This window comes from Schistocerca gregaria, chromosome 9 (assembly GCF_023897955.1).
Source record: "Schistocerca gregaria isolate iqSchGreg1 chromosome 9, iqSchGreg1.2, whole genome shotgun sequence".
NCBI classification, from domain to species: Eukaryota; Metazoa; Arthropoda; class Insecta; order Orthoptera; family Acrididae; genus Schistocerca; species Schistocerca gregaria.
In genome coordinates, this window is record NC_064928.1 from 34355788 (window position 1) to 34379151 (window position 23364).

At 45.3% G+C, this 23364-nt stretch overlaps 1 protein-coding gene across 1 annotated transcript in view; it reads right to left on the bottom strand.

Annotated features, from left to right (window-relative positions):
* The window catches only part of LOC126291937 (acid phosphatase type 7-like), a 123218-nt gene that overhangs the window by 73691 nt on the left and 26163 nt on the right, over window positions 1-23364 (bottom strand). The window contains exon 3 of the mRNA XM_049985660.1: window positions 14477-14677. Within this exon, the coding sequence (XP_049841617.1) occupies window positions 14477-14677 (201 nt within the window). The remainder of the gene's footprint in view (window positions 1-14476; window positions 14678-23364) is intronic.

Consider the following 23364-nt stretch of genomic DNA (forward strand, 5'->3'; position numbering starts at 1 on the left):
ACACTTGCACCATTTAGGGAGGGGTGATAGTTACAGAAAAGTCACCCATAACCCTGGGGTCAGAGGAGATTTACTGGAGGGAATGAGCAGGAAAGACGGTCTCAGTTTTGAAGTGGTAGGAAAAGGGATGAAGGAAGAGTACTGGTGATGTTTAGAAAATGCTGACTGTTATGGAATAATTGCCGAGAATCCTGGGTCAGGGTAGACAGAATGAGTGTTTGCTACTCATCGCATCCACTAAGTCTCCCCTGACTTAGTGTTCTGGGCAGCTCTTTCAATTTCCTAAACCCCACCATGCCTTTTCCTTCAAACCTCTTCCTTCCCCTTCAACCCATCTGACAGGAGGAGGAGCCATGGGCTATGAAAGCTTGCCCATTTCCTTGACTTTTCTATGTGTTCTCTGCTGCCACTGTTTGGTGAGTAGATTTTTCACCTGTCAATCACATTACGTGTTCAAAAACTGCTTATTTTCACTGATATATTACTAAATTTGTAAGTGGTTTGAAAGTATACAGGGTGCAAAATTTAGCACACTAAGCTGGAACCTCCAGCAACAACAATGGCCTAACCTGTCTGGGTATCAAGTTAACAGTGCATGACACAAGTAAGTCATTCCATGCTGCACCAAAGTTTCGCAACTGTAATGGCTAGCAAGTTATTAAATATAAGTCTCTTGGCAACTCACGACCAGATATTTTGAATGGGAGAGAGCCACGGAGAACAGGCTGGATCGGACAACAGTCGGATTCCTTCTGTATTTAAGTAGATCAGGACAGCGTGGACAATGTGTGATCTTGTGTAGGACACAAGAACTGGCCCGAATAAGTCAAACGTGATCAACTTATCAGCTATCTGAAAGAAGAGGTGATCATGATGTTTGCCCAGTGACACTACGTATCATTGTGTTATGTGCTGGTCCCAAATGATCAAGAAAAAATGCCATCTGGCAACGTTTACTCTCCTCAGCACTGTAGGCAGAACTGGGACTCGTCTCCCAAGATACAGTGTTGTCATTCAGTCCCCTACCAAGGAACACCTCTCTCTCTGCTGCTGCTTTAAGGGAAACTGCAACAACAGTCACCATGCTGACAATCCATGGGGTCTCTAGATATTGTCACACTGTAGGTATGAATATTTGTCTTGCTGCAAAGCAAACCATTTCCCTACTCAAAAGTATCTAAAGTGATCGTATGACCCTGTACAGCGAAGTTGATAATATTTCTGTCCTCTCTTGCATTTGTTGCGTGGGCTCACTGAAATCTCACATGGTATTAAGTACTGGCATCCTGAATCCATTTGCAAGTCAGTTCTGGAATCCAGATCAATGAAAGCTGCAATGTCATGGAATGATAAACTGCAGTCTTCATAGGTCACAATCCTGCTGTTGTTGAACTCACTTTTCCCCTCTCACAAGCAGTACAACATAAACAATCAACATTAAAATGCAATTTCTAAGTAAGAAAACAGCCTTTTTTTCCTTTTCTTTTTTTCCCTTCTTATATACAGGATGTATTTGGCATTCCTTCAGTGCTGTTCCACTGAAATGCTAGTTATTTACATAAGCAAAATATATTGTATATCTCCTGCTAATTTTATATTTGTTGCAAGTAGTCTTCATGACATTAATATTATAATATCCATCAGCTTATAATAACCTCTGTAGTGGAGTGGTCGGTGTATCTGACTGCCATACACAGTGAAACCCAGCATTTACACTTTTCGAGGGACTTAAAAAACAAAAGGGTAAAATGCGAGAAAATGTAAAATGTGGGAAATAGCATTTTAAGCTGTAAAAGTTACGTACAGGATACCCCCTTGTACTGTATGTATGATATATGCACGTAACAGGCATCAAAAGAGTTGTCAGAGACTTGTTTATTATATAATGAAGGTTTATTATCTAATAAAAACTTCTGACATAACTGGAGCTGATAATTGTCTGGGAAGCAGGAACATTTGACTCAATTTCAAATGCCATTAATCGATGTTTTTGAAAGGCTGCAGCTGTCATTCATTATGTGAATAATGAAATACTGCACTAGTAATGTATTTTTTTCATGCTTAGCACGACATGTAGGACACACACACACACACACACACACACACACACACACACACACACACACAGTTTGTAAACACTGCACTTAACAAAAGAATAAATTCTCGAAACAGGTTTCGCTCAGCATGAATAAAACACGTAACCGGCACTTTAAACTAAAAACCATTTGAGAAAGAATGTGAATGACTTGCATCAACTACCGCTTCACATGGCCATATGCCAAAACACGCTAAGTATGGTTCATCAGTGTTTGCACAGTAGAGGCAGTTTGGAAATGGTTGTGATTGGTCACGGTATCTTCAATCGAATGAACCTTGTCACTCACATCAGCCACCATGCCAAGTAGAGCTTGGTGGTGGTGGGAGATATGGCACGAATTGTTCCATCTTTACATGTTTACCAGTTCAAATCCGCTGAATAGGGTGCCTGGGTATCAAGAAACTTAACCACGTAATATTTGTTAACATTACTGGATGACCAACATCATGTCAGCATCATTTTGCTTCCACAAACATTTTTTCGTAATGCTCAAATCGTGAGGAAATTATAAATATGTTGACACAAAAAACAGGTGAAAATTAACATTGTGGGCATAGGGAATTTGACGGGACTTATAAAAAAATGTCATAAATAGCAGGGAAACATTAAAGTGGGGTTATACTATATATGACCCTAGTTCACCTCCTTGTACTGTCAGGGATTTTTCCTTCGTGGGACAACGAACTGAGCACAAACAGCCTTCTGTTACCAACAGAGTAGTTACAATGTAACTCGTATGTTGACATACTTGTTATTATGGGTTTATTTATCTATTGTCACTTTTCGTTTCTATTTCACTGTTGCTATTTGAGTTTACATATTGTCATTTGAAGATAGCGAATGGAGCAGTGGAGGCTAGAAAATGGAGTGTCAAGTGCAGAAATCTGAATATTTCTTATATATTCTCCTGACTGAGTTAAGTGCAGGGGTGACAGCAGCAGAGGCAGTCAAACATTTGCGCAGTGTATGAGGATAATACCACTGGGCAGAGCACAGCAAGAAAATGGTTTTCTCGTTTTAAGGAAGATCATTTTGATATTAGCGGCTCCATGTTTAGGAAGACCTTAGGGGTTTGATGAAGATCATTTACATGCATTAATACACAAGGACCCACGAAAGTGTACTCAAGAACTGGCAAATGTGGTGAACTGTGTTAATTCTACCATTGTGTGATATTTGCATGCAATGTGAAAGATTCAAAAACAGGGTGTATGGTATCAGTGGCCTAAGCCAAAATCACAAAAATCTGCAGTTGCTGATGGGCATCTCTGCTTGCTCGCTATCAATTGGCTCGTGAACAACGACCGTTCCTATCCTGTATTGTTACTGGTGATGAGAAATGGCGCGTGTATGCTAACTTAAGGAAAACAAAGCAATACCTGTGCCATTGCCAACAAGTGAAACATCTAGCAGACACAATTCAGGGACAATGACCGAGAAGGCTGGGTGAAACGATGTTACTTCACTCACATTCTGCTAGACTGCCAAAAAACACTAAAGAGGAGTTGGGTTGAGAAATATTTCTGCACCCCCTTCTTCACCTGTCCTTTCACACTCAGATTTTCACCTTTTCTGCTCACTACTGTACAACCTTACAGATGTGTCCTTTCTGCAAGAAAATGTGCTCCGAACATGACTCGACAGGTTCTTTGCCTTGAAACCACAAGGAATTGAAAAGTTACCCTAGTACTGGTAGACTGTTGTAAACAGGGAAGGAGAGTATATTATTGATGACTAAAGTCTCTTATGTGTATGTATTGTGTTTATTAAACTTGTGGACTATTTCTACACACTTGTGCTCCAGCCCAATATAAAGGTTAAGGAAATTTGTAAGCTTTCAGAGCCAATGGCTCCTTCTGACAGAAGGGTTCAATGGGGACGAAGAGCGATGAAGAAAAAAGATGGCGCAGTTTACAAAAAGCTGCCCAGAACTCTGGGTCATGATGGACTTACCGAATAGGATGAGACGGAAAGACTGTTTGCGGGAGACTGCACTAAACGAATTTTGAAACGGATGACGGCTTGGGGCGGCAACTGCTGAGTGGGGCAGGAGAAGAAACACGTCGTGGCGGAGAAGAAAAACTTTCCTTCCTATGAGCCTTCTTGGAAGGTCGTTTAGTGAAAGTACTGGGCGATGGCTAGGAGTGCAAGGTACGTAAGAAGTCTTCACAGGACGGTTCCTTCTTGAAGGCCCGTGCATCTGACTTCTGGTCCTTAGTCTCGGCAGAAGATGATGAAGGTTATTGCGTCTTAGGGGCGACGGGGGGAAGAGGAGACGCTGGCCAGGGGATCTTAGCACTGGGCGAATGGACGACCGTAGCACTAAAGGTCAGATCGCATGTCTGCATCGGTACCTCCCTGGTAGGCTGGGGACGGTACTGTATTTCCCTGCTGGGAGCAGCGTGGGCTTCCTACTACCAAAAAGCTTGCAAGCAGCTGAGGTGGATACTTTCTCTTTGACCCAAATTTCCGGTATACAGCGTTCATTCGTGCAGATGGGACGGTTGTGAGAGGACGCTGCGTGGTCACCCTGACAGTTCACGCAATGAGGAGACAGAGGTGGACAGTCATCCTCATGGGCATCCCTGCCACAAGTGACGCATTTAGCTGCATTAGAGCAAGACTGGCGGGTGTGGTTAAAACGCTGACACTGGTAGCAGCGCGTAGGTGTCAGGACATTGAGGCGAACAGAAATAACCTCACAGCCTGCTTTGATGCACGACGGCAGCTGAACACTATCAAAGGACAAGAAAAGTGTCCAGGTCGGTACAAGGTCATTGTCGACGTTTTCCATGACCCTACGGACAGCCGTCACACCCTGCTCAGTGAGGAAATACTGAATCTCCTCGTCAGTCAATCTGTCGAGTGATGTAGTAGATACCACACCACGCAACAAATTCAAAGTGTGGCGAGTCTCCACCCGGACAGGGAACGTGTACAGGAGTGTGGCCCAAAGGAGTTTTATGCCTGAAAGGCACTCTCAGTTTCCCACAACAAGGTACCGTTACGCATCCTGGTACAAGACTTGAGAGGTCTGGCTATGGCATCTACGCCCTTTCCATCCTCAGATCTAGAAACTACGAGGAACTTTGGGGCAAGTGGTAGGACTTTTGTCACTATTGGCTGGTCAAGTTTCCGTATTTGGGCAGAAGTCGAGAGAGAAGAAGAAGAAAAATCCATTGTGGATGAATCCCCCACGATTGCCAGCGTCTCCGATGGCGTGTTCCTTTCTTGTGGGGACCCTCTCGGAGGGTGCTCCCGCGTTAGGTGAATGTTTACTCCTCAGGTCACACCTCCTGAGAAACAGATGGAAGGACTAATCGGCATGGTCGGAAGGTGTCAGCTCGGGCAAATCACCCCTCCCCGGGCCTGGCCTTTACCAGGGGGTACGCATGGGCCCCACTTGTCTACCCAGGGTGGGGAATTATGCTTTACCCCATCACCGGCTATGCGTGCGAATGCGTGGGTCGGCCTTCAGGCACACACAGGGAGGAAAGAAGAATAGGAAAAAAAGGGGAGAGAGGAAAAGAAAGGACAGACTGTCTTTAACACTGAGGTGGAGACCATAGGGTGGACAAGAAGACAAGGAGAAGGTGGCAAGGTAAAAAGTAAGGAATACATTGAGAGAGGGAGAAGGACAAAGAAAGGAAGAAACCAGAATAAGCAAAAAACCAAAATGACCAAAAATGTAAGTCGCTGAACCGTCCGTTTCCGGGTGCAGGCACAAACTTTCCCTCTTGAAGGGGAGGGACTCCTTTTAGTCGTCCCTTACGACAGGCAGGAATACCTCTGGCCTATTCTTGCCCTGGACCCGCAGCGGGCACGGGTGGAGACTGTCAACTCATTCCTGTATCTGGGTAGTATACTGATGGTAGGAAGATGGCGGAGCTAGAGATTATGTGAAAAGCAGTTTTACACACGCAAATGCTGCCTTCGTACAATTGTATCCAATATGGAAAAATAGAAATATCAGTTACAAAACAAAAATCTGTATTTTTAATACAAGTGTGTAGGCTGTCCTTATTTGTACCAGTGAAATCTGTAAAATGGATAAAAAGATAAAAAGCCAGTGTCAAAGCTTCATAAATAGATGTCTCCAACACATTATGAATATCTGGTGGCCAGAAAAAATATGTAATGGGAGCTCCGTCAAATAACAAAAAAGGATAGAAGACCAGATACAAGAGAGGAAGTGGGGGTGGTTGGGGCACACATGGAGAAAACCAGATGGATCCATCAAGGGGGAACAACAACAACAACAACAACAACAAAAACAATAACATCGGAATGAAATCCCCTGGGAACAAGGAAGAGAGGAAGACATAGGGGCACATGGAAGAGGACAGTGCAAGGGGAAGTAAAAAGAGTTGGCAAGACCTGGGCAGAATTGAGGCAAATGGCCGAAGTCAAAGTCAGTCAAGCACTGGCAAAGAGCTGCAAACAAAGAGGGTGGAAGATGAGAATGGGGAGGAGGTGAGAGAACAGAGGAAGTGGACTATTGGCTGGAAGGAGTGGGGACAAATGTTGCCGTAGGTTGAGGCGGGTTAATTTTGGGAGTGCAGAATGTGCTTTAAGGATAACGTCCATCTGTGTTGTTTGGAAAAGCAGATGGTGAAGGGGAGGATCCGGATAGCTTGAGTAATAAAGCAGCAATTGAAATAGAGCATTTCATATGCATGTTATGCCAAAGGGTGGTCTACTTTGATTTTTTCCACAGTTTTGCAGTGGGCATCCATCCAGATGGTATCCATACCAAAATAAAAAACTGTGCAATGATTGCAGTAGACATGGCAGCTTTCACAGCCTCTCATGGATTAGGATAAGCCTGAGACAGGATTGGAATAGGAAGTACTGCGTGGGTGGATTATTCATGTCTTGCACCTGAATCTGCCACAGTGATATGATCCTTGTGGCAAGGGGAGTGGCATAGGAATAAACTATGATGTCCTGGAGGTCAGGTGGGTGACAGAACACCAGTTTACATGGGGTGGGAAGGATCTCTGGTACAATGTCTCTCATTTTAGGGCTTGATGATAGGTAATCAAAGATTTTGGGAAGCATATAGAAGATGAGTGTGCAGGGTGTCAGAGGCAAGGTGGGAAATGGATTCAGAGGAGAGGTTCTGAGAAGGGACTAAGGCTGGAACAACTGAAACAAATACTATGCCATGTCTTTGATTACCTAAGATGACTGCAGCCATGAGTGCTTGAGGTACGCTTGATTGTGTGAATGAATGTCAGTATGTGTCTTTTTCTGACATGCTAAGGCCAAAAACTAATAAATAAGTGTCCTTTAACTGTGCCTGTCAGCAGCTCAACATGTATATGGTAAGTAGCAATCTATATTTTCCTTGACATCAATTAATAACATTTATCTAAATTTATTGAAAAATTTGAAATTGAGAAAGCTGTGCCGTGCAAATATGCAGGTTCAATTTTTTTTCTGTAGTCAGTTTCAACAATGATCTGAGGAGAAGTAAAGCATCAGACAACTGTTTCTCCCAGAATATTCTATCTCCTTACATACTTGGGGTTCAGATACAGTCCGAGAAGCTTATACAGGTCTTGAAGCAGCAGTTTGAGAAATACCTACTAAGAAAAAACTTCAATACTATGCACCACTTCAGAGTTAATTAGCACTGAAGTTAGCTAACCAGGCTGCTGAGTGTGCAGATTCAAGTGGGCTGCCATATACACAATTGATAGTTCTCAGATCAAAGATGATAATGCAAGGGGCTGCTCAGCCTTTGGTTTAGGCACAATTCTCAGTGTTCAATTTTTGTATTGCTCTTGTTCGGTTTTAGAAAACCTAATGAAAAGCACGTTTGGTAACACAGTCTCTAATGGGCTGCTCGAATATGTGCGCACAGAGGCCTGATTAGCTAATTTCGATGCTACTCAATCCAGAAACAGCAAAATGTGTCAAATACTTTTCTTAACATTTATTTCTCATCACAATCTACCCTTTAATGCCCTAAAACTGTTTCTGACCACCCAGTACATTTTCAAACAAAACTTGTTTACACAACATGAAGCCATTTTGTATTACTCCTTACAATTGCTTTGACACAAAGCAGGAAAGTTGTATTTATGGCTTATTTGGTTGGGTGACTGGGGTCTAAGGGACCAAACAGCATGGTCATCAGTCCATTGTATCAAAGGTGGTCCATTCAGATGGATTTAAATCTCAGAAGAGTCATAATGATAAAAAGTAAAATGCTAAAAAATGTACAAGTGCAGTTGTGTTGTCGATGGTGAAAACAAAAGGAGGGAAGTCAGCAACTGTCCAACCCAAAAGCTATGCTACAGGCAGGAAATATCCCACCTCTGTTGCAGTACAGGCAACATGACCTATTTAAAAGCATCCAACCGCTAGAATGTGAAAGTGCATATTGTAAAAGGAGGCTAACCACGTCTAAAAGGTGATAAAAACAGAGTAAAAGGGAGAGGAAAGAGGATCTTGGCCAGGAAGTGGAGTCAGGAATCTCCAAACACAGCTAACAGTAAGACACTGCCCAACCCTCACCACTTTGCCGCTACTACAGAGGGAGATTAAAAACCATAGAACTGAAAATAAAAGCCACTTTCATGGAGGAAACTGAGAACCAATTCAACCATCCACGAATCGTCTGTCAATATTAAAGGTAAAGTGTGGGGAAGTCTGTACTTAGTACGCAGAAGCAAAAGAAGGGGGCATTCTACCAAAATGTGGGCTACTGTCTGGAAGGCTCCATAACCACAAAATGGGGGTGGCACATTACGCAAAAGAAAACCATTGGTCAGCACGGTATGGCTGATGTGGAGATGACAGGGTGGTCGAGTCCTTTCGCAAGAGGTGGAAGGAAGAACGCCACAGGACAGGTGTCTTAATTGCACGAAGTATAAGAGACAGGGAGGTAGCCTCCCAAGAGTTGGCCCACGACTGTGCGAAGTGGGATTTGATGTGAAGTCATAAATCTGCTGCAGGAGGGGTTACAGAGATGGGGGTTAAGTGACTGCTCCCCCAGACAAACAATCAGCCGGCTCATTACCTGGGATATCCACATGGCCAGGGACCCATAGGTGGAACAAGCAGCACGATGAAGATCAGTGAGACGGTCATGGATGGCCGAGACCAAGGAATCGCGGGAGAAACAGTGGTCAATAGCATTAAGGCCACTCCTCGAGTCCGTACATAGCGAAACGCGGAGGAATTGGGACTGTTAATAAAGGTAATGGCTTAGGAAATTGCCATCAATTTCACAGTAAACACCCCACAGGTAGTTGCAGGAGATGATTTTCTGTGCCAACAGAGGATGTGAAGGCATATCCCACATGATCAGCAGATTTAGCGCCATTGGTGTAAAAAACAACAGCATCCCGAAACTCCCATAAAAGTCAGCGGAAAAAAACAATGGAACACCTTAGGGGGAACAGAATCTTTCGAACCTCGGCAGAGGTCCATCCGGATGGTGGGCCGAGGAACTAACCAAGGGGGGCTGTTGGGGAGTGAATGTGGGAGACAATACAAAAAAGGAAGCTGAAAACAAGGGCGAAGAGACACAAGGCGGAGCCCAACTGATAACCCCGCCTGAGGGCGGGCATCAGGTGGGCGACGTCCACGGTTTGGGAAAAGAATAGAATAGGAAAGATGAGTGGGAGAGGAATGGACAGCAATTGCACAAGGAACCATAAGCTGGGACCGCCGAACAGAAAGGGAAGGGGTGGGGGGGGGGGTCCCAGCTTCAACCAGGAGACTATCAACAGGGCTAGTATGAAAGGCACCGATGGCCAAACGGATACCACGATAGTGGACCAAATCCAGGAACCGCAATGTGGAAGGAGCAGCCGAACCATAAACTTGACAACCATAGTCCAAGCTAGACAGCACTAAAGCCCGATAACTATGGAGAAGGGTGGAGTGGTCCGCACCCCAAGAGGTGTGGGCAAGGAAGCGAATGACATTGAGTTTACAGAAACATTCTATCTTCAGAAGTATGATACGATGCAGCCAAGTGCACTTCTTGTAAAAAGTAGACCCAGGAAACGAAACTGTGGGAACACAGGTAATTGTCGTGCATCGACGTAGAGGTCCGGATCAAGGTGGACCGTAGTATAGCAACAGAAGTTGACCACCCGCGATTTTAAAGCAGAGCATTGAAACTCGTGTGAGAGGGTCCATGCAGAGGCACGTCTGGAGCTGCTGTTCTGCAGAGGCCATCGAAGAGGAACTAACTAACCCAAATGCAGAAATCATCCACATGCAGAACAGGGGACCGACAGATGCTACAAGTCCATCTATAGCAGTGAGGAAAAGAAGTACACTGAATATGGAACCCTGTGGGATGCCATTCTCCAGGGTCCATGGAGAACTAAAAACAGTACCAACCCGAACCCTGAATGACTGATGGAACAGGAACTGGCGGATAAAAATCGGGAGTGGGCTCTCAAGACTGCACTCAGGCAGTGTAAGTAAGATGTGATGATGCCAAGTCGTGCCATACACCTTGCGGAGGTCGAAAAATACTGAAACCAAATGGTGGTGCTGGGAAAAAGCCTGCCGAACTGCGGATTCCAATCAAAGTAAATGATTGAGCAGAGACCATCCCTCTCGGAAGCCACACTGGTAAGGGGGCAATATCTCTTGAGATTCGAGGACCCAATTGAGCCGACGGGCTACCATCCGTCGAAGTAACTTGCAAACAACATTTGCCAGACTAATTGGCGAATAGCTTTCAACATACCAGGCTTAAGGTCAGGAACCACAATGGTAACCGCCCATTGAGAAGGAAGTCACCCTGGAGCCAAATACAGTTAAGCACCCGGAGAAGATGGTGCCATTGTGGAGCACTACAATATTTAAGGAATTGGTTGTGAATGGAGTCTGGGCCAATCACGAGAAGAAGAAAGTGCAGAAAGAAGTTCCCATTCAGTAAAAGGTTCATTGTAAGATTCTGATTAACAAGGGGTAAAATGTAAGGTGGAAGCTTCAGCCCGCTGTTTCTGGTGAAGGAAAGCATCCAGGTAGGAGGCTGCTGCTGATGCTGTTGCAAAATGGGTAGCAAGATGTTCCGCAAGAATCACTGGGTCTGTGCAAAGGCGATCCGGGAGGTGAAGGCCCGGGAGGGTAGACTGCCAAGGGCAACTTTCGGGAGAGTGAAGTATAGCCCATACCTGTGACATAGGGACAGCAGAACCGAGGGAAGAAACACACCACCATTACTTGTGCAGTATATAGAGGCCAATCTGCATGTTGTAAAGACCAACAAGGTAACCTGTCCATCGGGGAGCAGGAAGGGAGCGAGTCAACGAGAAATGGTCACTATCACAAAGGGCGTTGTGTGGTGACCAGTGTAATGAAGGGAGGAGGGAGAGAGAAGAAAGAGAAAGATCAGTGGCAGAAAAGGTACCATGACCGGCACCGAAACGAGTAGGGGAGCCATCATTAAGAAGGCGCACAAGTCATGGTCTGCAAGAAACTGGTCTATGAGAAGACCCCGACTAGATGGAAATGCACTGCCCCACAAGGGACGATGAGCATTGAAATCCCCGAGGAGGAGGAATAGAGGAAGAAGCTGCTGAATGACAGTGAAGGCAGCAGGTTTAAGAGAGATGTCAGTAGGGAGATAAAGTTTGAAAAGCGAGACCTCAGAGTCCAGGTGGAACCTAACAGCAACCGCTTCCAATGTAGTTTGAAGAGGAATCCACGTGCTAACAACGTCTGTACAGGCCAACATACAAACACCACCAGAGGCCCGCCCACAGGGGGGTGAGCAGATTTCGACAGAAAACACTGAACCCATGGAGGGTCAGTGAGTGAACATCAGTAAACTGAGATTCCTGTAGAAACACACAAGCTGCAGAGTAAAATGAAATAAGGGATTTCAACTCCAGAAGGTGATGGTAATATCCATTACAATTCCATTAGATAACCACAGAACGATGATTCAAATGGGGGGGGGGGGGGGGGGCGGTGAACAGGCTAAAGCCAGTCATGCCACCAGGTCACCATCCGTCATCGGCAAGGAGGGGGTGACATCCATGAACAGCAGGTCAGAATCATATTGCAAAGGTGGGGACGGGACCTCTGGCGACAGCAGAGGCTCTTTGTCCCGGAACATCTTTTTTGTTTGAGATCGAGAAGGGCTGTGTAGGAAAAAGGAGCCAACTGCAGCAAGATCTGGAACAGAAACAGAGCGGGTGACCTGGGGGCCCACAGACTGTGGTTCTCGTTGTCGTCGTTTGGGAGAGACGCCGAAGATGTGGGACAGTTCTCCAGCTGGGGAGGGTGGGGGGGGGGGGGTAAGGAAGGGGGAGAAAGGGGTGAAGATTTAACTAAAGCATGGCTAGACATCACGGACACAGGATGAAGACGTGCACACTTCTTACGTGCCTCAATGTAGGTTAGACGATCAAGGGACTTATACTCCGGTATCTTCTTTTCCTTCTTATAACCTGGGCAATCCGGTGAATGTGGAGAATGATTGCCCTGACAATTAACAGACACAGGAGGGGGAACACAGGAACACCCCTGATGGAGTGGACATCCACAGTAACTACAGATAGTGGTCTGTGAACAGTGGGAAGACGTGTGTCCAAAACGTAAGCACTTAAAACATCGCATAGGTGGTGGGATGTACAGCTTTATTTCACATCAATAAACAATATTTTTGACCTTCTCAGGGAGGGTATACCCTTCAAAGACTAGGATAAAGACACTAGTATCAATGCAATTGTCCTTCAGGCCCTTCTGAACATGCCGAACAAAGTGAACATCCCGCCGCCCTAGATTGTCCCTAAGTTCCTCATCAGTTTGAAAAATGAGGTCCCTGTGAAAAATTAGACCTTTAACCATATTCAAAGACTAGTGGAGGGGATTGGGGAGGTAATGGACACAGGAATTGTGCCAAGATGGTCACAGGCACAAAGGGCCGCAGACTGGGCAGCTGAAGCAGTTTTGAACGAGGACGAATGCAACCGCATCTTGCTCAGAGTGTCCACTTCACTCAACTTGTCTTCAATGCGTTCCACAAAAAATAAAGGTTTGATATTGGTGAAACTATTCCCATCAGTCCTGGTGCAAACTAGATGATTCATTTCCATTCATGGAGACGGCCATAGAAGAACGTCCAGAGTTGTGGACCCGTATGCGTTTCATTTGCATCGCACTCGCCCTGATACTACCCACCTCGATTAGGGGCTTTCCCCACAGACGCCACCCAGCCACAGCAAGGGCAGTCTGGCACGGTGGCCATTGCTGGGAGTTCTGATGTTCCAGGATGACAAGCAACCACCCCTAGGCTTACATGATGAGATCACAGCTCAGGTATCAGAAGTGTGATCCTGGTGTTTTCAGGGGGCTCAACCAAAAGGGTACACAGTGACCCCAACACATGGGCTGGCTACAGTGCTGGCTATGTACCCTAGCATCTGACAATGACGTGAAGGAAAAGATAAAAGGAACTAGGAGGGCACATGCCGGAGACACTAGGTAAGGTGCTCTTCCCTAAATGGCTCACACTACGGAATAGATATTTAGCAGTGGAGGTCAAACCACAGAGGGGGGCCAGCGAATGCCTAAATGATGAGGTAATTACTCAACGAAACCAAATCGCAAAGCCAACATAACCAGGAGGATAGCGGGGTCTACAAAAGCAAGGACACCAACAGAGGGAGAGGGGAAGGAGCCAAGGCAGGAAAGGTGATGAAGGGAAAGGGAATACAACCCGGGAAAGAAGGAATGCTGCAATAGTTTGGGGTTCTGTACTCGCCATGCACATACCCACAAAAGGACAGTGAGCCCCCCTGGTGGGTGGCGTATTTGCTTATGATTAGAGTGCTGCTACGGAAACTGAAGAATCTGGAACTTTGTAACCCTACCCATTCACAAATTAAAAATACGTGAAGTACTTTTATCGAAATTACTGTCCTCAGAGATCCAGGAACTGGAAAGCTGTGTCTCCTACCGTGTATACCAGTGACTTGAACAAATTTACTCATTCATTTTAAGTGACTTCAATACTTAATCAATATTTGCAATAATAATAATAAACTAGGCTCAACGTCAGAGACAGGTGCAGGGAGATTGACAGAAATAGGGGGGGGGGGGGGGGGAGGGGAGGAGGTGGTAGACAAACACAGGGGGAAGCTGGACAAAGACAGTAGGTGGAAGGAATTCATTATATATGGACAATGACAAAAGGTGGAAGGTATATAACCTCCAATTCTTATATATACTTAGCAATTGTGAAACATTGCCAGATTCACTAGTTGTATATAAACAGAAAGGTGGCTACAATTAATATCTAATGCAGCAAATCCAAAATATTCTAACATTTTTCAGTTTTTTCACCCTTCTAAATGGTCAGTGTTAATGATCTATATCAAAAGTCTTACTCACTGTAACTTGCACCATATGTCAGATTAGACAATCTGACACGGTGAATGTATTGTGATCTGCAGCCTTCTTTTCCACACTCTTCAAAGTAAGTCATGTTACCATGCTGGAGCTCCAAACCTGGAAGGGTCAGACCGAATTCCACAAAGGAATCTGCTGTCTTTTCCATTGTGCTCCATGTTATCACGACTTCGTTTGGCTTATCTGCAATCAAGTTAAATTGCAATTCCACTTACTCCAATGCAATGAAGGACAATAAAATAAACTGTAACACTCATTTCAATAACAAGGTAACAGTAATGCAATACTAAATACCAAATAAGTCATTAAAATCAGCTGATGCAAAATATTCATGTTATTCACAACCTATCTGCCTAAATGAGGAAGAGCTGAGTCAATACATCACAATGTTTGTTAGTGAAAAGTACAATCCGAGGCTTAAGAAAAAAAAAAAAAGTGTCTGGATTGAGGATTTCTTTGTAGGAATGCTGCCACCATTACCTTGAAGTGCAATATCATTAACAGATGAAAAAATGACTTAAGCTCTGCCCTTCACCAGTGTATTGTGACTCTTGTCGTTCATGTTGTACATTAATGACTTGGCAGAAAATATTAACAGTAGCAACTTGACAAAGACAGAGAGAGAGAGAGAGAGAGAGAGAGAGAGAGAGAGAGAGAGAGAGCTGCACAAACATTCAATCAGATCTGGGCAAAACGTCAAAGAGGTGCAAGTATGAGCAAGATGCTTTAAATCAGCGGCAGCCAAGAAATCGGATGGTTGGTTTGGGGTGAAGGGGCCAAACTACATTGTCATCAGTCCCTTTTCCTGATGCAAGCAAGGCTAGAGGTACAAAAAACCTAACACCACACCTAAAAAGAACACTAATGGAATGAACAAAACATGGAGAAAACATACACAACAAGGAAAGTAGAAGAAGGAATTAAAACAGAGAATATGGTCTGGGCTGGCTGATCACAATAATAAAAGAGGATGATCCAGCCACTCTGCAACACATTAAAATGTCCACCTCAAAAAGCCAAGGCGAGATGAACACATGTAGCAAAAGACTACCACCAAGCCAAAACAAATGTAAAGAAGGTGCGACAGATTTAAAATGGGGGGAGGGTGGCAATCTCAGAGAGAAGGCTAAACACTCATCCTTAGATGGGATAATAAACCCTCTCATGAATAAAACGTACAAACTAAATCTGCTGTTGAGGCAGTGTCACTCAAAACCGAAGGTAGGGTGCTGGGAAGGTTAAAGGTCCACCGGACAGAGGCAGTCTTATTAGTGCCACAGTGACACTGAGGTGGGTCCTCGCGACAGAGGAGGTAGCTATGTGTTAGCCACGTATGGCCAATGCGGAGCTGGCAGAGAACCACAGAGTTCCTGTGAGAGCCCCGCACTGGTTGATAGCTTGTAGGCTGCTCAAGGAGTTAGTACAGAAAAGAAATGACTTGCCTGGGCAAGAATGGATGGGCTCAAGAGCATGAGAAATGGCTCCCAGATATGCAGTGAAAACACTGCAGCCCTCTGGCAAGGAGTGCTGTTCAATATGTCCTCCACGAACACACACGAAGCCAACATTACCACTACAAGAATCAAGAAGTGACAGCAGAGAGCTGTGTGGTTAATTGAGTCCTTAGGGCCATGTGAAGCTTCGGCCTAGGTTTACACCACGGAGCTGTATGTGAGTGGACCTCGAGTATAGGTGGTAAACGCAAGCACTCGACTTCAGACAGAAGAGATCGGACACAAACCACAATCTTCAAGCAATGACCTGTGACTCTGACGCACGAGATGAAGCGCCGTGGATGGGAAAAGGAGATGCTAATTCGGATGCTCAGAAGAACTATAAATGTGTGCAACGTAACTGGTGATCACTTGTGCACACTTGACCTTCAATGGAGGGACTCCGGTATCCTGCACGACACTGGTCACCGGACTCTTCCTAATAGCTCCTGTTGCCAGTCAAACGCCACAGTGGTGCACTGGGTCGAGTAAACGCCATGCTGAAGGCACCGCAGAACCATAAACCACACTCCCATAGTCAAGGCGGGATTGAACAAGGGCTCCGTAGAGCTGCATCGGCTTAGAGCTATCTGCACCCCAGTTGTTGCTCAGGTAGTGGAGGGCATTGAGGTGATGCCAGTACTTACACTTCATCTGTCGAAGATGAGGAAGACACATCAATCAGGCTTCGAAAACCAATTCTAAGAATCGATATGTCTCCACTACAGTGAGAGGATTGTCATTAGGGTATAGTTCTAGTTCCAGATGAACAGTACGACACGCCGACAGAAGTGCACGACACACGAGTTTGCTGCTGAGAACTGGAAGCTGTTGGCTAGAGCCCAGGGCTGTGCCTTACGGATGGCTCCCTATAGGCACCGCTCGGCAAAATCAGTACTGAAGGAGCAGTACAAAATGCAGAAGTCGTCTGCATACAGAGAAGGTGAGACTGACAGCCCGACAGCTGCTGCTACAGCGTTATTGGCCACTAAAAACAGAGGTACACTGAATACACAGACCTGCGGGATGCCATTCTCCTGGATACGGAAGGAACTATGGGAGACACCAACTTGGACACAGAAAGTATGGAGCGATAGGAAATTTTGGATAAAAGTCGGGAGTAGGCCACAGAGACACCCCTCATATAATGTGGCAAGGATATGATGTCACCAGGTTGTGTTGGAAGCTTTTCGTAAGTACAAAAAGATGGCTAGCAGGTGTTGGAGTCTGGGAAAAGGCTGTTTGGATGGCAGACTCTAGGGAAAGTAAATTATCAATGGTAGAGGGACCCTGGCAGAAACCGCCCTGGCATGGACCAATAGGCCACGTGACTCCAAGACCCGACACAAATGCCAACTTACCATATGTCCTAACAGCTTATAACAAAAGTTGGTGAGGCTGATGGGCCAATAGCTATCGACATCGAGCGCGGTTGAGCACTGGGACGATGGGGCTATCCCGCCATTGCAATGGAAAAACCCCATCGCACCAGATCTGGTTGAAGAAGATGATGCGATGTTGCTTTAAGACGGACGAGAGATGTTTAATCATCTGACCGTGGATCCAATCTGGCCCAGGAGCTGTGTCAGAGCAATGTGCAAGGACGCTGAGGAGCTCCCACTCTGTAAATGGGTTTATGGGGTTCACTATGATGTTCAGTGAACGACAGGGCTTTCTTTTCCATCCACTGTCTGAGGGTGTGAAATGCTGGGGGATAATTTTCTGACGTGGAAGCTCGAGCACAGTGCTCAGCAATTGGGTTTGTGTTGGTAGATAACACACCATTGATGTTAATGCCAGTAATATCTGTCAGGGTCTGGTACCCACTAACACGTCTGATCTTTGTCCAGATATGGGAAGGTGACATATGGCACCCGACACTCCTGTTTCCATCTTTTCATGAGCTGGTGAGCGCATACACGGAGACGGTTAAAAGCTATTAGGTGCTCCTCAGAAGGGTGCTGCTTATGTTGCTGTAGAGCTCGCCGGTGCTCGGCCTCGGTGACTTCCGGCGACCACCAAGGTACTGACTTTCGCCAGGGGAAACCTAAATAACGTGGTTTCCTCCTCAGAAACGTTTGTTCTAGTGAACTCCTCAACTACCACATTGATGGTACCATGTTGGGGAGATTCAATGGAGACAGTAGAGGTGAATACTTCTGGGGGAATGGTGCTGGGGGAGTGAGAGGAAGATGGGAATGTGGTCACTACCACACAAATCATCGTGGGCTCTCCAGTGGACAGACAGGAGAAATCCTGGCCTGAAGAGGTATAAATCAATTGCCGAGTAAGTGCCATGAAAAATACTGAAATGTGTGGGGGGCCCAGTATTTAAGAGCCAGATGCCAAGCTGAGACGGGAAAGTTTCGACATCTCTACCTCGACCAGTAACCACAGTGCCATTCCACAAGGGGTTACGGGTGTTAAAATCTTCCAAAAGTAGGAGAGGTTTAGGGAGTTGATGGATCAGTGCAGCCAATGCATTCAGGGGTACTGCACCCTCTGGAGGAAGATACTTGTTGCAGACAGGTATTTCCTGCGTATTCCTTAACCTTACAGCCACAGCTTCAAGAGGGGTTTGAAGGGGCACAGGTTCACTGCATACCGAGTTCAGGACATAGCGACACGAACTCCACCTGACACACTATTATAGTCGCTACGGTTCTTGTAATATCCCCTATATCCAAGATGGGCAGAGGTCCGCATTGCTAGGAACCAGGTTTGCTGGAGGGCAATGCAGAAAGCAGGTGTAAAGTTTAACAGTTGCCATAGCTCAGCCAGGTGGTGGAAAAAACTGCAGCAATTCCACTGGAAGATGATGTTATTGTGAGACTGGGTAGGCGTGAAGCATGCAAGGAGGCAGGTTACGCCTCAGGGTCAATGGCTGCCACCGACTGAGTATTTTACCCATTCCTATTGTGGATGAGGCGTCAGTGATATTCAGGTCCTCAGGGGACGGTGGTATCTCCACCTTAACTGCAGGTGCAGAAATGGTAGGGAGTGGTGGTGCTGAGGTCAGACTACTACTATCTTTGCTTGCTCTCATTTCTCTTTAGGGGCTTCCTGGCAGTACTTCCTTGAAATAGCTTCAGGCACAGAGGAAGATCGTGAAGCACTTTGTGAAGCAGCTTTGGCTCCTTTAGCTGCTGGAGAGTGTCCACTGTGGCATTAGTGGATACCTTGGAGGAGAGGGTCCCAAGGGACCCCCTCCACACGAGAGGTGCGGAGGAGTCTTGTTTCTCCGGTTGGGGGAGGGGGATGTGACCGATTTCTCCCATGTTTGGGGGCCTTGCTGCTGAAGTAGCAACAGAAGGCAATTTCCCCCTACCACCAAGAGGGGAGATGTATTCTGAACGCCCGGAAGACCCACTGTTTGTGGCTCAGAGGGTGGTCGACTACTACTTGTGATGGTGATGGTAATGTAGCTGCAGCGTATGTATATGTCAACTGAACAGGGCATAATTGACTTTTTCAGGTGACGAATCACCCTCATAGGCCAAGATGAAGGCACTGGTAGCAACCCTGTTGTCTTTGGGCCCCCTGTAAATGAGCCATATGAAATGAACAACCCGCCATTCTAGATTGGCGCAGAGCTTGTCATCAGACTGCAAGAGGAGGTTGCAATGGAAAATAATCCTCTGGACCATGTTGAGGCTTTTATGGGGAGTGACAAACAGGAATATCACACAGCCGGTCACAAGTGAGCAAGGCCTGGTACTGGGCTGGGGTTGATGTCTGAATCAAACTGCATCACTCCTCGTCTTGGACAGCACTGTCGCTTCCTCTAACTTATCCTAAAGATGTTCTACAGAAGTGAATACGGCTCTCTTCTTTCTGTGGCCCTATGTTCCGTTCCTCCCATGATGTAGTGAGGGATGGAAACGACTTAAGGTGGTACCTGTCAGCATTGTACTCGATCTTGCCCTTCTTAGAGACTGCTGGCGCCTTACGGTCACCAGCAAGAGATGACTTAGTCCACTTCATTGCAGGTCATCTGCCCTGATGCCACCAACTCCGATCAGGAGCTCTCTCCACGGGCGCCATCCAGCCACAGCAAAGGCTACCTGGCACAGTGGCCGTTGCCGGGCATCTACTCCTTGGCATACGTGGGGAGTTTACAGCTAAGGCATCAGCAGTATGGCCCTGTGTACTCAGGGGGCTACCACCAAATGGGTACAAGACGGCCCCACCACAATGGTCTGGCTACAGTGCTCGATACTGGGTGCAGAGAAATGCAATACTGTCATGGGGGCAAAAGAGGACAGGAGACAATGGAAGAAGATGACATACCCCGGTTTAAGTCCTCGCCTAAATAGTAGGTGGAGATGCAAAGCCAAGACAAGAGGTTCAGGAGATCAAATTTAAGGACACTATGGATAACTCGTGCTCCACGTAGGGCATCCTTCCCCGTATGGCCTGCACTTATGTAGACTCTGGAAAGTGGCAGGTCTGAACTTATTGGTCCGAAAAGTGTGAGACTCCTTTAGTCGCCTCTTATGACAGGCAGGGATACCTCGGGCCTATTGTAACCCCCAGACCCATAGGGTGGGGGGGGGGGGGGGGGTGAGGGGTGGGGGGGGGGGGGGGTGTGCCCAAGAATTCAGCTTGCGAGCCATGCCCTGGGATGAGTACCACTGCGCTCAGCCTCAAGGCGCACTCTACCCACCACTACAGCAAGGTGTTGGAGCGCAGGCAGGGAGGAGGAGGACACTGAAAATTCACCTCATTTAAATGGCATTGCAGTCACACGGCATACAACTGTTTTGCATTTCACACCTTGCAACATTCTGAAGAATAGAAATTTGTTAACATCGAGTATAGATTTAAGTGTCAGGAAGTCGTTTCTGAAAGTACTTGTATGGAGTGTAGCCATGTATGGAAGTGAAACATGGACGATAAATAGCTTGGACAGGAAGAGAATAGAAGCTTTAGAAATGTGGTGCTACAGAAGAATGCTGAAGATTAGGTGGATAGATCATATAACTAATGAGGAGGTATTGAATAGGAATGGGGAGAAGAGGAGTTTGTGGCACAACGTGACTACAAGAAGGGACCGGTTGGTAGGACATGTTCTGAGGCATCAAGGGACCACAAATTTAGCATTGGAGGGCAGCGTGGAGGGTAAAAATCGTAGAGGGAGACCAACAAATGAATACACTAAGCAGTTTCAGAAGGATGTATGTTGCAGTAAGTACTGGGAGATGAAGAAACTTGCACAGGATAGAGTAGCATGGAAAGCTGCATCAAACCAGTCTCAGGACTGAAGACGACAACAACAACAAACTTTGCAACAACATAGATTGTATGGACAGAAGCAAACAGTTTCACATATTTTTGTTCTGAGGCTGTCACGTAACTGTGACTTAAGTTTCATAATCAGGAATAAGTTTTTCGTATAAATATGTTGATACAAAATATTGCAAACATTCGAAATTTCTTTATGGAGAGACAAAAACTCCGCCACAGGCAAGCAATGTAGACATTTTTGATAGTTTTAATGTGAAGAGATTTGTCATTAACATGGAAATTACCTTGCTGGTCAATCAGTTACATCTACACATGCATTAAGGTGCTGTCAACTGACAAAGCTAAGGACCCTAGAACAGCTCAAAAACAGATGTTAAGTCTGGCCATGTCCTCAAACCGTTTAGGAAACTATCCTTTCAATTCTTTCAAGGCCACAACAAATTCTTAAAACCTTGCATTTGCTTTAACAGCAGTGAGCTTAGGGGAACTGGACTGTGTCAGAATATACCTCCCCTGTCATGCAGGTGATGCTGAGGGAATTTGATTAGGAAATGACACACTTAAAAGTAGTAGATGACTTTTGGTACTTTGGGAGCAAAATAACAGATTATAGTCGAAGTAGAGAGGATATAAAATGCAGACTGGCAATGGCGAGGAAAGTGTTTTGAAGAAGAGAAATTTGTTAACATCTAGTATAGATTTAGGTGTCAGAAAGTCTTTTCTGAAAATCTTTGTATGGAATGTAGCCATGTATGGAAAAGAAACATGGACAATAAATAGTTTAGACAAGAAGAGAATAGAAGCTTTCGAAATGTGGTGCTACACAAGAATGCTGAAGATTACATGGGTAGATCATGTAACTAATGAGGAGGTACTGAATACAATTGGTGAGAAGAGGTGTTTGTGGCACAACTTGACAAGAAGAAGCAACCGGTTGGTAGGACATGTTCTGAGGCATCAGGGGGATCACAAATGTAGCATTGGAGGGCAGCGTAGAGGGTGAAAACCGTAGAGGGAGACCAAGAGATGAATACACTACGCAGTATCAGAAGGATGTAGGTTGCAATAGTTACTCAAAGATGAAGAAGCTTACACAGGGAGTCTCTGGACTGAAGACCATAACACACAACACTTAATGCAATTTTCTTTTTAATTAAATATTTTTAATTAGATCAGAAAGTAGTCATTTCTCACCTTGCAAAGTCTTACTACAGGTAACGCACAGTGAAGTCCACTTCAAAAGTTGGATCTGTAAGCCATTCTGGATGTTATAATTTTTGTTCTAGCATTCTTTTTTCTTCATAAATTTAACAGTAGCGTGTTTTAAATAGAAAAATCATTCCAGGTATGTCACTTGACTCAACCGACATACTTAGCAGTAATATATAAAGTCTCCATACTCTTTGTTACATCTCCATCAAAAACTGTTGCAACTCATAGTAGAATAATGCGTGCAACTTCAAAAAATTTATAACTTGTGTCACTAATTTCTTCACCTGCTGCATGCCTGCAAATTCAGCAAAAAGTGCTTCTCGAGTTACAAAACTTTGAATCCCATGTGTCGACCACTGTATTTTTTTACTCTTTTATTATAAAGTAAAAATTCTTTCTGCACAATACAGTAATATTGTTTCATAGCACATTTGCATCACTCGTCACTTACATGACTGCATAATTATATATTGAGAATCCTCACCCTTGTCTTCGGTCATTCCCATTCATTTTTAAAGGCTCTGACAAGACATTGCTAGGCTGACTCTTTTCGTGTAGACAACCATCGAATCTGTAAATGTTCTTCATAACAGAACAAACAGCAAACAGTATAGAGTGCAAACACCACGATTCTGCTGAACCAAAGAGATTTGTGCTGACCCAAAAATGCCACACTGTAATACAAAATGAAACGTTGCACTACACCAAATACTTCTGGTAAGGAAGGAGCAAAGCTGACACAGGCCGAGCCTTGACCCACCAGGCTCGCGTGAAGTTTGCACGCCTTGGCCAGTCCCACTTAAAATCTTCAGAGATGCAGACTTGTGAATTTTCTGAATTCTAAAAAGATAGTATCCTGCGACTACAATATCAATGAGACACAACTGGAATTACTGAACTCTCAGAAATATAGATCAA